Below are 13,458 nucleotides of genomic sequence, written 5' to 3'. Positions count from 1 at the left end.
AGTGGTATGACAAATAAAATCAAGCTAATACCTGCCAATCGAGTAATTACGACTAAACTTGTGGTTATGGAGGTATGAGGCGTGTGCTTTATATTAAACTATGGAAGTCCGTTAGAAATGCATTTTTAAAACGATGCAGGAGGAAGAGAAAAACATTTAAGCCTAGAGTTGCACAGCAGGTCCCAGTGACAAATTTTTATATACTGTAACTTTATCCCAGTTGGGCAGCAACAACCAAAAAAACAGTAAATAAACAAACAAAAAAACTTTTTTGAAAATTGTTGAGTTAGCCTGGACTCACTTTTCTGCCCACTGATTTACATGAGGATAACCTCAGTATTACTCAAGCAGGATGGCCACCGTGGTTAAGGGAATGTCCCAATGCTGCAGCAGTGGGGTGCAGTTTAACACACAGGACTGACTCCTCCTACTTTGCTGTGTGAACTTAATTGTCAATGTCCAACACATTTCTTGTCACATATCTTAATTATCTGGCTGAGGGAGTCTGTGTCGGTGTGTGAAAAGAGTACCAATATCCAGTTTTGCTGCAATCTCACAGAGATTTAAGCACGTGAACATGTTAAATCAGATTTTCATTGTTACATATCAATTGCTGCACCATGTGGAAACTTCCAATTAATGTGCATGCATCCTAAAAAAAAAGATACAATAAGAAACTAACCTCACTGATAACGGTACGATGTCTAAAAGTAACAAAGAAAGAACGTTCATGATGACATTCATGGTACACAGCCAGTTCAGCAGGGGTCAGCCAAACCCACAAGGAACGAATAGATTAAAAGCAAGATGGTGGGATGAGGGGATGGGCAGGGGAAGAGGAAAGGGGAAGCATGGAGGGGTAGATGCCATTTGCGGTCAGGTCCTGGGGGTCCTGTGGGGCTGGCTAATGACCTGTGAGCTGCAGTGTTTCCTTTGAGTCACAGAAAGGAAGTCAAACCAGCCCCTGCCACATTCTAATGAGCCATCACAATTAACAGTAAGCATGTCCCTGCCAACAAAACATTCAAACAAATTGAGTGAATGGCTGAAAAAGCACAGCCTCATTAGGGCTGGGCCCTATTTGATGAGTAAAGGGGGAAATTAACAACCAAATCACTGATTCATTCTTTTTTTCTTTTCTTTTTTTATAAATACCATAGTGGTTTTAATTTCGCTAACCGCATTGTTTAGTCGATACTACACAGGTCCTGTCCCGGTGTCGTTTTTTTTTTTGCCATGTGTATGTCAATCACACAGATTTCATGCGATTCAGACGATAAACCCATTAGAAGGGAATTTAACAGTTAAATTCCTTCTTCTTTACTTCCAAATTCACGTTTGCGATCTCATTCGTATCTAATCGATAGCAGGCATGTTTTCATCATACTGGAACTTGAACTACTTCCTGCTTCCGTGTCTAAGAATCATTGGAAACGTAGTTCTACTGCTGTGGTCGCTAGTCAGAGCCAACGCAAACTGAGCCTTTCTGGTGGCATGTCTCCAATGCGCGACCAGCACGAGGTAAACTACAAAGTCAGGTTCCAATAGCTGCCAGAACCGAGCAAAAAAAGGTTGGGTAATGAGTGCATTGATTTTTCTGGCGCTGTTGAACTTTCACCCAAGACAGCAAATAGCATTAGCTAAATAACAACCCCTTAACAAAAAGCAAGTAGAAATTAAATTTGTACACATTTATTGTATACAGTATTAGATTTTCAGCTAAATTTTCACATCCCAGTTTTAAATTTGGAAAATTTAGCCACCATAACATTTGCTTCCTGGATAGGCATCACTTAATATCTGAGAGAAACTCTATTTCATGTTTGTAAGAGAGAATATAAATCTTTTTATACTGGCAATGGATTCACTGACAAGGAAATGACCATTTTAATGACTTCAACTGCTTGTCAACACCACCACAATGCTGGACACAAGTGAGCACACAATGACACAATGTGATACAGCTGTCTCACTTCCTTGAATGACATCATGCAGACATTTAGTCCCAACTAGCTCACTGACTTCTTGTGCTTTCTTCCTGTTCACTGTGCCCACCGTCACCGCCGGACAGCCAGACAGGAAACGTCAGAAGAGCCTGAGAGGTTGTGAGGATGTCCTGTTCGGAGGCTGCATCTATTAAATTTTCAGGCCCAGTACCAAGTTCATTGTAGTACTACAGATCCCGTAATCTTAATCCTTCAACTGAGAAATCCAATTCATTGAGCCTCTAAATATGTGATAAACCCTGTTTTTCATCCACAACTACTGAATTGGCTTCAAAGTGGTCTAATCACATGCTTGCTGGTGGGAGAGTAATAGGCAGAAAGTACAAGATGCCAGGGGGCTGAGAGGATAGCCTCACATACACAGCTTTTTGTTCTGGATGAGGTGGAACCAAAGGGGCTTGACGTTGAATTTAAACCGTGTGTAACAACACCTACTCCCGAGAACCAAACTTTAGTTGGAATGGTTATGGAATTTTAGAGCTGCAAGACAAAACAACAAGTGTGCGTCTGTATATCTGAGTGCATACACACAGCTAAGTGTGTGCTTCCGGGGCATGCAGCCAATGAGAGCCCTGCAAGGTGGAGCACGCATGCACATGCATCAGCTACAGCTCAACAGCTGGCCAATGCGGGCTCACACTGACGCGAGACTGAGAAAAGGTCAGGCAGCCTCCTCCATACTGCAGGAATAATGCGGCCATTTTCCTTCTATGAAACTCGGGTGCATGAGGCAACACGATGTACTTTAATGAATACCTTGGCGGTTAGAGGGGTGCTATGTAAACTCATTTTGTAGATATGACCATCTATAATGCGTTGCTAGTCACTGTATTTCGATAAAGATTAAAATGGTAAATGGTGCATAAATTCAAGACAATCTTCACAAACCGCGCTCGGAGTGAAAGGGAAGGAGCACGAGGCTGGACTAGAGAAGTCAGCTCTGCACACTTTGACTGCTGAAGTAAACACAAGGAATCGGGATACAGTGTACTTTCCCATGTTCATTTCCCCCGTGGCTTCGGGTCATGCAGGGGTCTCCATTTCAGGTGGAATGAGGTCATCAAACAAGAAGAAAAGCACACCCAATTTAAATGTTTGCCTTCTTCTGTGGCTCGTTCATTTTTGCGGGCTGCAAAAGAAAGAATACTGTGGCACCTTCTTGATGTATCATAAAAAGGTGCACATGCCCGATGACTGTGGTTTGAATGTGGGGCCTTTCTGCGGGAGCCTGACTTTGGCTGTACATTTTTAAGTTGGCTGAAAAAAGGCAGCTCAGTCTAAAACTTGAGCGTTATTGGGTTTCACACAGACCATCTTGAACCATTTTACAGCATGTAGGATTAAAGTGTGTTTACGCCATCTATCAGATGTAGCCTGCTTTTAATAGGCTACCACTGTGACATTTGTTTTGTAGTGGGAAAGCAGAAATTGGAGGCTATAAAACAAATACAGTGCTTGTAATTTTTATTACAGGTGTGCTGGACTTTTGACCACGTGAGCCACCAATAAAGCTGAGGAAAGAATTCATTTTAAATTGTGTTCAAGATATCAAATATTTAAATATGTACTACCAAGTCCTCAATGGCCAGTGATCAAACCATCAAAAATCAACCACCACATTTTGAAGGATGCCCCAATACTACATACATAGGATGCGTGTCATAAGTCATTTTATTTTGAACTTTTACATTTTCAGCAAAATCTCTACTATGCCCAGTGCAGTCAAAGCATTAATAGTGTAGCGTTTGTGAAATAATCAAGCCAAGCAGTGAACTAACAACAACTCTTTAATGCCACAGTTACTGTCGGCCGTAACCAAGCCACAACACGCTAATGCGTAGTTTATTAAATATATATATATATTTTTTTTTAATCTATGTTGCCTTCATGGCCCTTCCAGACCATGGGAAACTACATAACCCGCCACCCACCTACAAGGGTTTCTCCAATACCAGCTATTATATAAACCTGTAAGCACTTTTGTCTATTTCATTTAGATTTTTTTGGAGTTATGGTTGACAAATGCCAATGCATATACTTTTACCTTCCATTCACCTACCTCATCCTCATGCACTATTGTACTGATGGTAGAATAAATGCATTCCTAATGCATACATACAGGAATGTTTTGTTTTTTCAGATAAACAAGTTGTAGTTCTGTATTAATTTTCAAATTTTGAGTGATTATTTGTTAGCCATTTCATATGGTAAATGTTGGGCCTGTGAGTGTTTTTGCGAACGTTATTTTTTAACGGCAAATGAGCGCAAATATTTGTATGATATGGAATGAAAATAAATAAACATTTTGAAAGTAACAAATTTGTTTGCGTTATAGTCAGAGCTACTAAAATATCATATTTTCCATTCATGGACACACAAATGGCAGACTATATGAATAGTAGGGGTAGGAATCTTAAACGTCTCACGATTCGATTCAGAATCGGTTTTATAGCAATTTTTGCTTCAAAATGATTTGATTGACTGATTTTTGCTTCAATTTATAGATGTTCAAGCAACCGTAATGATCTACTCCAGTCTGACTCGCTAATGCTAATTAGCGCTCTACTCGCGGCACTTTGATCACTCAAAGGAACGGCTCCACGCTGCAAAAATACAACTTTTATTGGAATAACTTGATCGTGACTTTTTCCTTCTACTCTCTAATGTGGCTACAATTTAACAGTGTATCAGACCGCATGGAACCACACTGTCCCTAAGTGGCCGAATCAGGTACAACATGAACAGCGCTCCCAATAAAGAATCACACAAACAAAGGGAAGACAGTATAAAATAATATAAATAAAATTGATTTGGGGACATTTAAAATCGATTCTGAATCGTACTAAATGAGAATCGTGATTCTTATGAGAATCTATTTTTTGGCACACCCCTAATAAATAGTATACTATATTAAATATAAAAAGATTAATTTATCGGTTATCGGTACTATCGACCATACAAAGCAGGAAATTATCGGTATTGGTTGAAATTTTTCATATCGTGCATCACTAATTACGACACTGATACTACTTTAGCAGCCTGACATCTGGATAAGAGCCATGTCAGCTGTGGTATAAGGACTTGTATTGTAACCAAATCAATGGTAGCAAGTTGTTCAGAATGATTCAGATTAAAAAGTCTCTGTATGTACTGTGGACGTGTAGTAAAACCAGAGTTCCTAGTATCAACACAAAGAAATGTCACCACTTGGCACCTCTCATTACATATTGTGGGTACACGTGTTTGGTGAGAGCAGTTGCATATAAAAGTTTTGCTGTGGTAGATCAACACAGAATAACAACTGGGGCAAAATATGGCGCATTGGCGGAAACAATAGGAGTATAATGAAGAAAGAAGAAGAAATAGTATATGTATATATAAATACATAGTATATGTTGGGCAAAACAAGAAATTAACTTTTCTTTCTCACACTAAGCAGGCCACCACATCCCTAGTTTTACCAAACCACAGAGATCAATTTTTAGAATAGGCCTACAACAGGTGGTACAGATGGTGATGGGTGGGGTAGACAAAATTGAAAAACCACAACCAAAATGAACCACCATTTGACCAATTAACTACCATCATGTCTACTATAATTATCACATCTGTCTTGTCTTTTAAAAACTGATTACAAATGAACTGGGGGGGGGGGCAGTTATCACCAAAACCAACTGGGTTTTTTTTTTTCCATTAGATGTTTACTTTCACTGTCTGGTGTATCATTAATCCACATTCCCTCCTGTGAAGGCACATAGTTGTTGCTGCTTCCAGGGCTTTCCCAGACATGCAGGGCAGGGCAGGCATGCTCCGGCAGCTAGCTAAAAAAGGTGAGTTGTTCACATTCCTGCTTCATGCACAAACCAAACTCCCGATGTCACACAGGCGCACACACACAAATAGCTCTTCTACACTAACCAGTGCGCGTGTGTGGTCCCCCGTGTTTCACGTGATTTCCCCCTGACACCCCCCACCCCCTAATTTTGTACGAGAAGAGTGGAAAAGCTACAAAACTGGAAAGCTTTACACTGAAAACACCTTTCCTGGATATAAACTCACAAGAACTTGGAAAGGAGATGCCACGCAACATGAATTAGTGTGCAACCATGGAAAAAAAACTGTAGCACAACAAATGTTTGTAACTGCAAACAAAAAGTTTATTCATGTGGTACTAAAGAGGAAGTTAAAGTGACGTGACATTGTAGCAAATCTACAGATTATGTCATTGATAGATCACAGTAACACTGTGCATGTGAGATGGACATTTTTGTCCTCTCAGGGTGAGCCGCCTCAGATTCTACTGTAGTATCTGTAACATTGATTGTGTATGGCTTTAAGAGGGGGAGCCTGGCCTGTGAATGCCATAGGCAAATGTGAATGAGAGTGTAGAGCTGGCTGACCGTTAGCTTGCATATTAAATGACTCTGCGTCAGTTTTGGTCATGGACAGCTAACATATAAATGTAATTATTAAACGTGAGGAATAACTGTGGCTTCAATCTTGTAAAATAAAACGTTTCTATTAAAATTACAACTTATTGCCATAATATGATGTTATTCATGTAAAATGTCATCTCCCTTGAGTGCAAGATACTAGGGCTGCAACTAAATGATTTGATTATTTTGTTATTAATTTCCATTCCTTCAAAACCTGGACATTAATTCAAAATAAAAGTGCAGAAAAGAAAATTAAGCCTGATGCAGTTAGTTAGTATGACAGCTTGTAGTTTTTACGGGGTTATGTTTTTAAGGGAGGGTTAGTGTTAAGGAAAAGAGCAAGCCAACTGAGCCCCACGACTACTATAAAAGGAATGTGATGTGGAAGGGAGGGCCAGTGCACAGCCAACAATATTAGCCTATCGTCTTACCAAAAAAGAACAACAATGAGGCTGGCTGCACAGGCCAAACAAGGCCAATCAGGAATAAATAGTAGTAAAAGACTGTCCTACTGTCTTACCCCAATCCAAAAACTCCAGGATATTCTTCTCCCTTCGGAGTGGAGAATTGTTGCACTCGTCGTAGAGACACACCAGGACGTCCAGAAGGGCTTCCACACTAAGACACTGGCCATTGGACTCGGTGGGCCCGTCCAAAATCAGCTTCTCCAGCTTCTTCAAACGCACCTCTCCCGACATGTTTGTACAGTCCAGTTGGGGTGAATGATGAGTGAAAATATGAAAAAGGTGGGCTCAAAAGGGCCAGTAGAAAAAAAAGAAGAAGTTTTTTCACCTTGAATATGTTCCGAAAATAACAAATCACAAACTTTCAGCTGCGGGGAAGTCGCTGTATTTACTCATGATCTTTGCTTCGAGATCCACATTTTGGGTGGAAATGGGGAGTAGCAGCTCCCCATGTTAACATTCCTGGTCGCCGCAGGGCACAAGAGAAAAGTAGAGTAGTCCCAATAACATAGCCTGGCTCCCCCAGGCCGGTTGGTTTGGACACTGCTCCTTGATTTAACAAAAATGGAAAACGGTCCTGTCGCTGCGGTTTAACACTTCCCTCTGAGTAGATGTGACACGCATTTGGGATTCTCCATTCCTGCTTTGAAAAATGCAAGACAGAGCCGCAATGCTACAAAAGCCCCACTGCCCCTCCTCTGCTCCGGGAATGCAAAGGGCGACACAGGCTTAGTTAGCAGCCTGCTACCTTAGCCAACTAGCTCGCAAGCTAGCGATGTTAACGTTACTTCGATTTACTGCTAAATGTCATCATTACAATTCACTTCAAAGGGTTCCCGTGTCATGTGCTCACTGCGCCTGTCACACGTAACCCAAGTCGGACCCTTTCAAATAGTATTCGTAGTTTGCACCACAAAATATCCTCTTGTTGTCGCAAGTCAGTGCTGCCAGATATGTTCTTTAAATCCCAGTGTGTGTCAAACTAATACGTCTCCTTAGTTCCAGCCCACTTCGACACGACGGTTGTTAAAAGAGTTCAAAAGAAGTTGGCCGTCAAAATGAGGGGGGGGTCTTCTGTTTTTTTTTTTTTGAAGGTTACACGGGAGTCCGTCTCACGTCAAGGGGAACGCAGAAGTCTGGTCCGGCTGTTTCCAAACACGGGACGCAGCCTCAACTCCCTCTTGTCCTCTTGTCCTCTTGTCCTCCTCGCCTTTGCTTCGCCTGCTGCCTCGGCCTCCCCCGCCGGTCCGTCGCCTCTTTGCTGCCTTCAAACAGCGGAGCTACCCGCTACCAGAGACGTTCAAACGTTCAGATGACAAATTCAACCGGCCTTGTGGTAGCCTCGCGTTGCATTATGGTAAGCAACGCTTGTGTGTAAATAAATACCAACAAGGAAATAAGTTAACATATCACCCCAAGATACTCAACGTAAACGCTTACAGCACACGTTACAAATTTTAGTTTTAAGTGCTACAAAAAAAATACAGGTGGAGGAGCTTATATCCGTTGAAGCTACCGCGCATGCGTAGAACGGGCTTCTCCGCCATCTTGGTGTTGATTTACAGCCACTCTTCCTCGTCTCATAGCATCTTTGGTTGCTTCTGCAGGCAAAATCCCAGATCACCGTCATGGCGCCCATCGCAGCATCTGCTGTGCGGAAAAGAGGGAGGGGTGGGGAAGGGTGATGCTGGGGGATGTCAAAAAATGTGAATGGAAACTGCGGGCTGTCTGTCAGGCTGCTGGTGGCGTGGTGCATAGCAAGGGGTGCATTGTATTTTGTTTTTACAAGTGCTGTGCCAATAACAGTACTGTACAATAAAACAACATGAATCTATTGCATTGCAATCACGCTTATCGTTTATGATTTAAAAGGCTCAATTTAGCTTAATCACATGCCAATCGGAAAGAAATCATTTGCACAATGTTTGTCCATCCTTTCTTTGAACCCACTTAGATAATTATTAATACTCAAAGCTTAAAATCACATGAATCTTTATAAGCAAAGGGAGGCCAAAATTAATATTTGCTCATCATTTTTTAAACACAAATGGAGTTCAACATGACTTTTTATCTCTGTTACGCTGATTTATCACACAGTATGCTTTTGAAGTGAGACGCTTATCACAGCTCAAAGTACATCGATTAATGATTAACACGCAACATTGATTAGAGTGTGCTCCATCGTAGGGGCTGGGGGTGGAGTGAGATCAAGAATGGGGCCTTGTGTTTCTGAATGTGCGCAGGTCCAAATTACACACGCTTATGTTTCACACAAGTCTGGCTTTCCTACTTTGGACTATCAAGAGGGGCACAAAGAGGACAGTGGTTATGCAATCTCATACACATTACACGGGGCAACTTGGCATGCAAGATTTGTGTTTTGAAATAGATTGTGATCAAGTTTAATTGAAAGCATACTATCTCTGCGTGGTAGTTAAGAAGACATAATGACAGTGTATAAAAGTGTGTATTGCATGACAACTCCAGTCATTTATTATTATTATTACCAGTAGACTTTACTGGTGGACCTCTTGAAAGAGGAACACAGTCAAAACACAAATACAAAATGACTTTTAAGGAGCTAATGTAGGCCACAGCTTACACCCAGACACTCACACTAATCTAAACCAAGCACGAAACAGAATTTTTTTTTTTTTTTGGGAGGAGCTGGTACTGATTCGTGGCAGTTCAAATGAATTAAAATTACGAAATAAAAATAAGGAAGTGTGCACCCACGTTATCAGTATTGTAACTACAACCATATTTATTGCCTCTTATAACAGGGAATATGGCTGTGTTCAAAATTAACCAACCACATTCAGAGTAAACAGTGAGTAACAAACAATGAATGGCTAACTGGTAGCTGGCAACTGACAGTGAATTGATTCATCTTTTAATGCTTTTTTTATTATTGCATTTTAGCTTATATTCTTCCATCACCAGATATCTACTTATTTATTTCTCTGTTATTTACAATGTTTATATTGTCAGTTTTTTTTCTAAAGCACCATGTCACTTTGTTTTAATAAGTGCAATATAAAAATGTGACCTTTTCATGCCTCGTCTCGCTGCTGCATTTTTTGGAAATTAATGATTTAGGCAACAATCGGCCATTTGGATTGTTGCACAGGAGTTTATTGTTTATCGACCAAATTTACAGAGGCCCCCACTCTAATAGATGCTTGATCCATTTAATTGCCAGGTGCCACTCTAACAAATAGAATCAACAAGACACCTTCCTCTTTTTCACCTCAGGAAAATAACAAAGGATGCCACTAGGTGGCTCTAAGTATCTTTATCCTGACATCTGATACCACCATGTATCACACTATATCTTACTACATGATGATTACAAAACACATTTTTAATGTGCAGATATTTCATTCTTGCACTTATGTAATCATCAGGATTATTAAATACAATGCAAATTATGGACTTTTTTTTTTTTACTCCTGCCTTTTTCAATATTCATTTGTGATAGATGGATAAATAGAGCGATAGATAGATAGATAGATATAGTTACGTGACAATGGCGCCCCCTGGTGCACATTACGGAATAATTACTTTTGAAATACAGTACTGTATTATTGCACTTTATGCCCCGTTTACTGCATATAATTTGTGATTTTCTGTAATAAAAAAAAAATCTTGGCTACCAAAGCGTTCAATTAATTAAAAGTTAATGCAAAAATTAATGCTAGTCCTATCTAATCATGTCTGATCCTATTTGTCTAGATCTACTGTGCCGCGTGGGATTAGTTGAGTAGAGCCATGCTGAAATGCAATTAGACGCTCGTGTACTTGACTGGGTCATTGAGCAATAATTGTTCATAGGTCTAGTCTGGTCTGGCGCTTTCCACCTGTGATAGACTGATCGATGATTATTGAGCAGTTGTTTGGATTGCAGACTCCGCCGATGGATCGTCTTGGACGTCTGCTGTCCCTCGGGGGCCCATTATGGTGCAAACGAGCGATTCGTCAAATATTTGACGTTCAGATAGCTCGGGGAGCATGTGAATAATAATGACGAATTTGCACTGACCACCAACAACAAGTTCAATATTGACTATGCGGAGCTGCTCCGCCTTCGCTCCGAGGGGGATGTTTTTAAATGAGAGTGCGTACATATCATTTGCAAAACCAAAGCCCCTTCCTTCTGATATGCCCCCTGACACGGTTTATTTCAATAAAAAAAAAAGAAGCATCCATTCTTTCACAGTCAGCATGTTTTGGAGGCCTGCAAAAGTAATCTGTAGTCGCACAAATGGAAGGGGAACGACCTATAAATTGAACGTCTTTTGAATGCAAATGTTGCATGTTAATTAACACCTCCATTGTTGATTGTGGGAGTTCAGTGGCCTTTGATTGAAAAGAAATGGCACCTAGCAGTTGAGATGTGGCTTTGAACTAAAGGCAACATGTCTCTGATTGACATGGGAAGGAAGGAAGACTGAGAAACATCACACAAAAGGACATCTTCATTTGCCGAATTAGGGCTTGTAGTGATTAGAGAGAGGACAAATGTATTTTAGTGTATAGGCACTTAGACTGGCTCTTGACTGCACTCCAGACAACCTGATTGAGCACTTTAGGCCCCACATTTTAGATAGGGGAAGGGAAGGGCGGGAGGGGCCATACGGTTCACATATGTCACCCTCACTATAAATTATCATTATAGTCATTTTAATATACCCTTGTTATTATTTCATAACTAGATTAATAAGGATATTACATTCACAAAATATATGTACGATTAGCTGCTCCGCTATTTAGACATGGTCCAAGCACTTTCTGCCACCACACTGTCATCCCTGCAGACATATGTTTGAGGACACACCCTTGCGCAATCAGCCATGTGTGCACAAAAATCAGGATATTCGCAGCGTAATGTATATTGGGGTACCACTTTAAAATGCATTCATAGATGGTTCAGTAAACTCTTGATAAACATCTAAAATCAGGTTTGAATAACTATTGTGCAATTTAATTCTATAGTATCAGGCCAATACCCAGCCTTATTTCAAGGTATCGTTACTTGCAATGGAAGACGATACCCACCTTTTTTGTGTGTTTTATCATCAGAATTAAAAATTAGAAATGAGAAGATTAGAAAAATGACATTAATTTCATGCAGTTTTAAGGAAAAATTATATATTGTGACATAAAGGTCGTTCTCTAAAATTATTTGTCATTGTTTATTGGGGGAAATTTTATGAATCAAAAATACTACGGGTATCGGAATCGGTGACTACTCAAGAGTTGAGTATTTGTAGTGGTGATGGTCTAAAAAAATTTATTTAATTTTTGTGTGTGCATTTTTAAAAATAAATTAATTAATGAAAAGCCAGGCTGATTTGAATTTAGTGAATAAGTCAGATGCTATAGCTGACATTTCTGCTATTTGTATACAATATTAATTGCTAAAGAAATATTGAAAGTATGCTAGTTTTCATATGCTTTCTTCAATGGAATAATAATACTACAACACCAAAAAGTGTTTTATGCCCTGTGGTGGGTGACACAATGGAACCCAATAAGTTATAAAGTGTCATAAAGAACTCCATTATAGTAAACATTAGTGCTCACAAATGCCTTTGCACTTTTTGGACATTAAACATGTTCTTTCCATTTGGGATCTGCGTGAAGCATGTGCCAGGAAGGAAGTATGAAGATCCTACTCCTGCCCGCTCAGATGCTGCAGGCCTGGCAGTCATCTGTCATTTGCTCTTCCTGTGTGCTTCTTCAGTCTGTCTGACATCTCTAAGCAAACAGAAGCCAATACACAATCACAGGCAGGGCCTTGTGGGCAGCCAGTGAGAGCGGCCCTCTTGTAATGTTTGTGTGACAAAAAAGGCAAGGCAAATCCTCGCAATGGAATCAGATAATCACCAACCTGTGAAGAGCCTGCCCCAATCCACATCCCTCGCCGGCCCCCCCGGCCCTTGGATTAACTGTCTGTTTGGCTAATAATTTTAATCTGCCAGGGAGAGGACCAAGAATGGGCGACAGGGCTCGGAATAAACATCTAATCCTAAAACCCTCCCCTCCCACGCTGCCTTGCATTTCCTCCTGTGGGGAAAACCTCAATTGAACGCTGTGTGCTGTATACCCAATCTTTGTCTGCTTGCTCAATGCTGAACAAAACAACGGCTCTCCAGACAGCCAGGGTGTGTGACAGACTGCTGCCAGACTGTCCCAGGCCTGACATCGTCTGGTGGAATGTACACATCAGAGTTTGGGGTGTGTGTACAGACAAGGGTGCTATGGTGAAGAGGGGGCACTGCAGGTTCACAGGGTCAAGAGATGTCTGTCTGGGGCACATCTGGAGCAGACGTAATAAGACCAAGCATCCATTCTGTGGCACTTGCCCTCATTAGGATTGCGTCTGTTTTATGCTGACTTAGGCTGAAAAGCTGATTGCACCTAGGACTGCTCGCCGGTCAGTTATAGGACATACGGGAGAGCTAGAAAACCATTCATACTCATGTAACTGAGTGTGAATTTAAGCCATGCTGCCTATGGGATAGTCAAACAAATGAGCCACGGCCCCAT

General features: G+C 40.8%; 1 protein-coding gene across 11 annotated transcripts in view; it reads right to left on the bottom strand.

The window, feature by feature from the left end:
- Positions 1 to 8,178, bottom strand: part of cdc42bpab (CDC42 binding protein kinase alpha (DMPK-like) b) — a 73,623-nt gene extending 65,445 nt beyond the window's left edge. For 4 of the 11 annotated variants that reach the window (XM_077552008.1, XM_077552007.1, XM_077552009.1 and 1 more), the window contains exon 1: positions 6,963 to 8,177. In XM_077552008.1, coding sequence (XP_077408134.1) covers positions 6,963 to 7,140 — 178 coding nt within the window. In that variant the 5' untranslated portion in view covers positions 7,141 to 8,177. Of the gene's footprint in view, positions 1 to 6,962 lie in introns of all 11 variants that reach the window. The other 7 variants (XM_077552005.1, XM_077552006.1, XM_077552015.1 and 4 more) reach the window with 3 other exon arrangements.
- Positions 8,179 to 13,458: the final 5,280 nt, after the last annotated feature.

Source organism: Vanacampus margaritifer, chromosome 19 (genome assembly GCF_051991255.1).
Source record: "Vanacampus margaritifer isolate UIUO_Vmar chromosome 19, RoL_Vmar_1.0, whole genome shotgun sequence".
Lineage (NCBI taxonomy): Eukaryota > Metazoa > Chordata > Actinopteri > Syngnathiformes > Syngnathidae > Vanacampus > Vanacampus margaritifer.
This window is presented reverse-complemented; position numbering and strand designations above follow the sequence as displayed.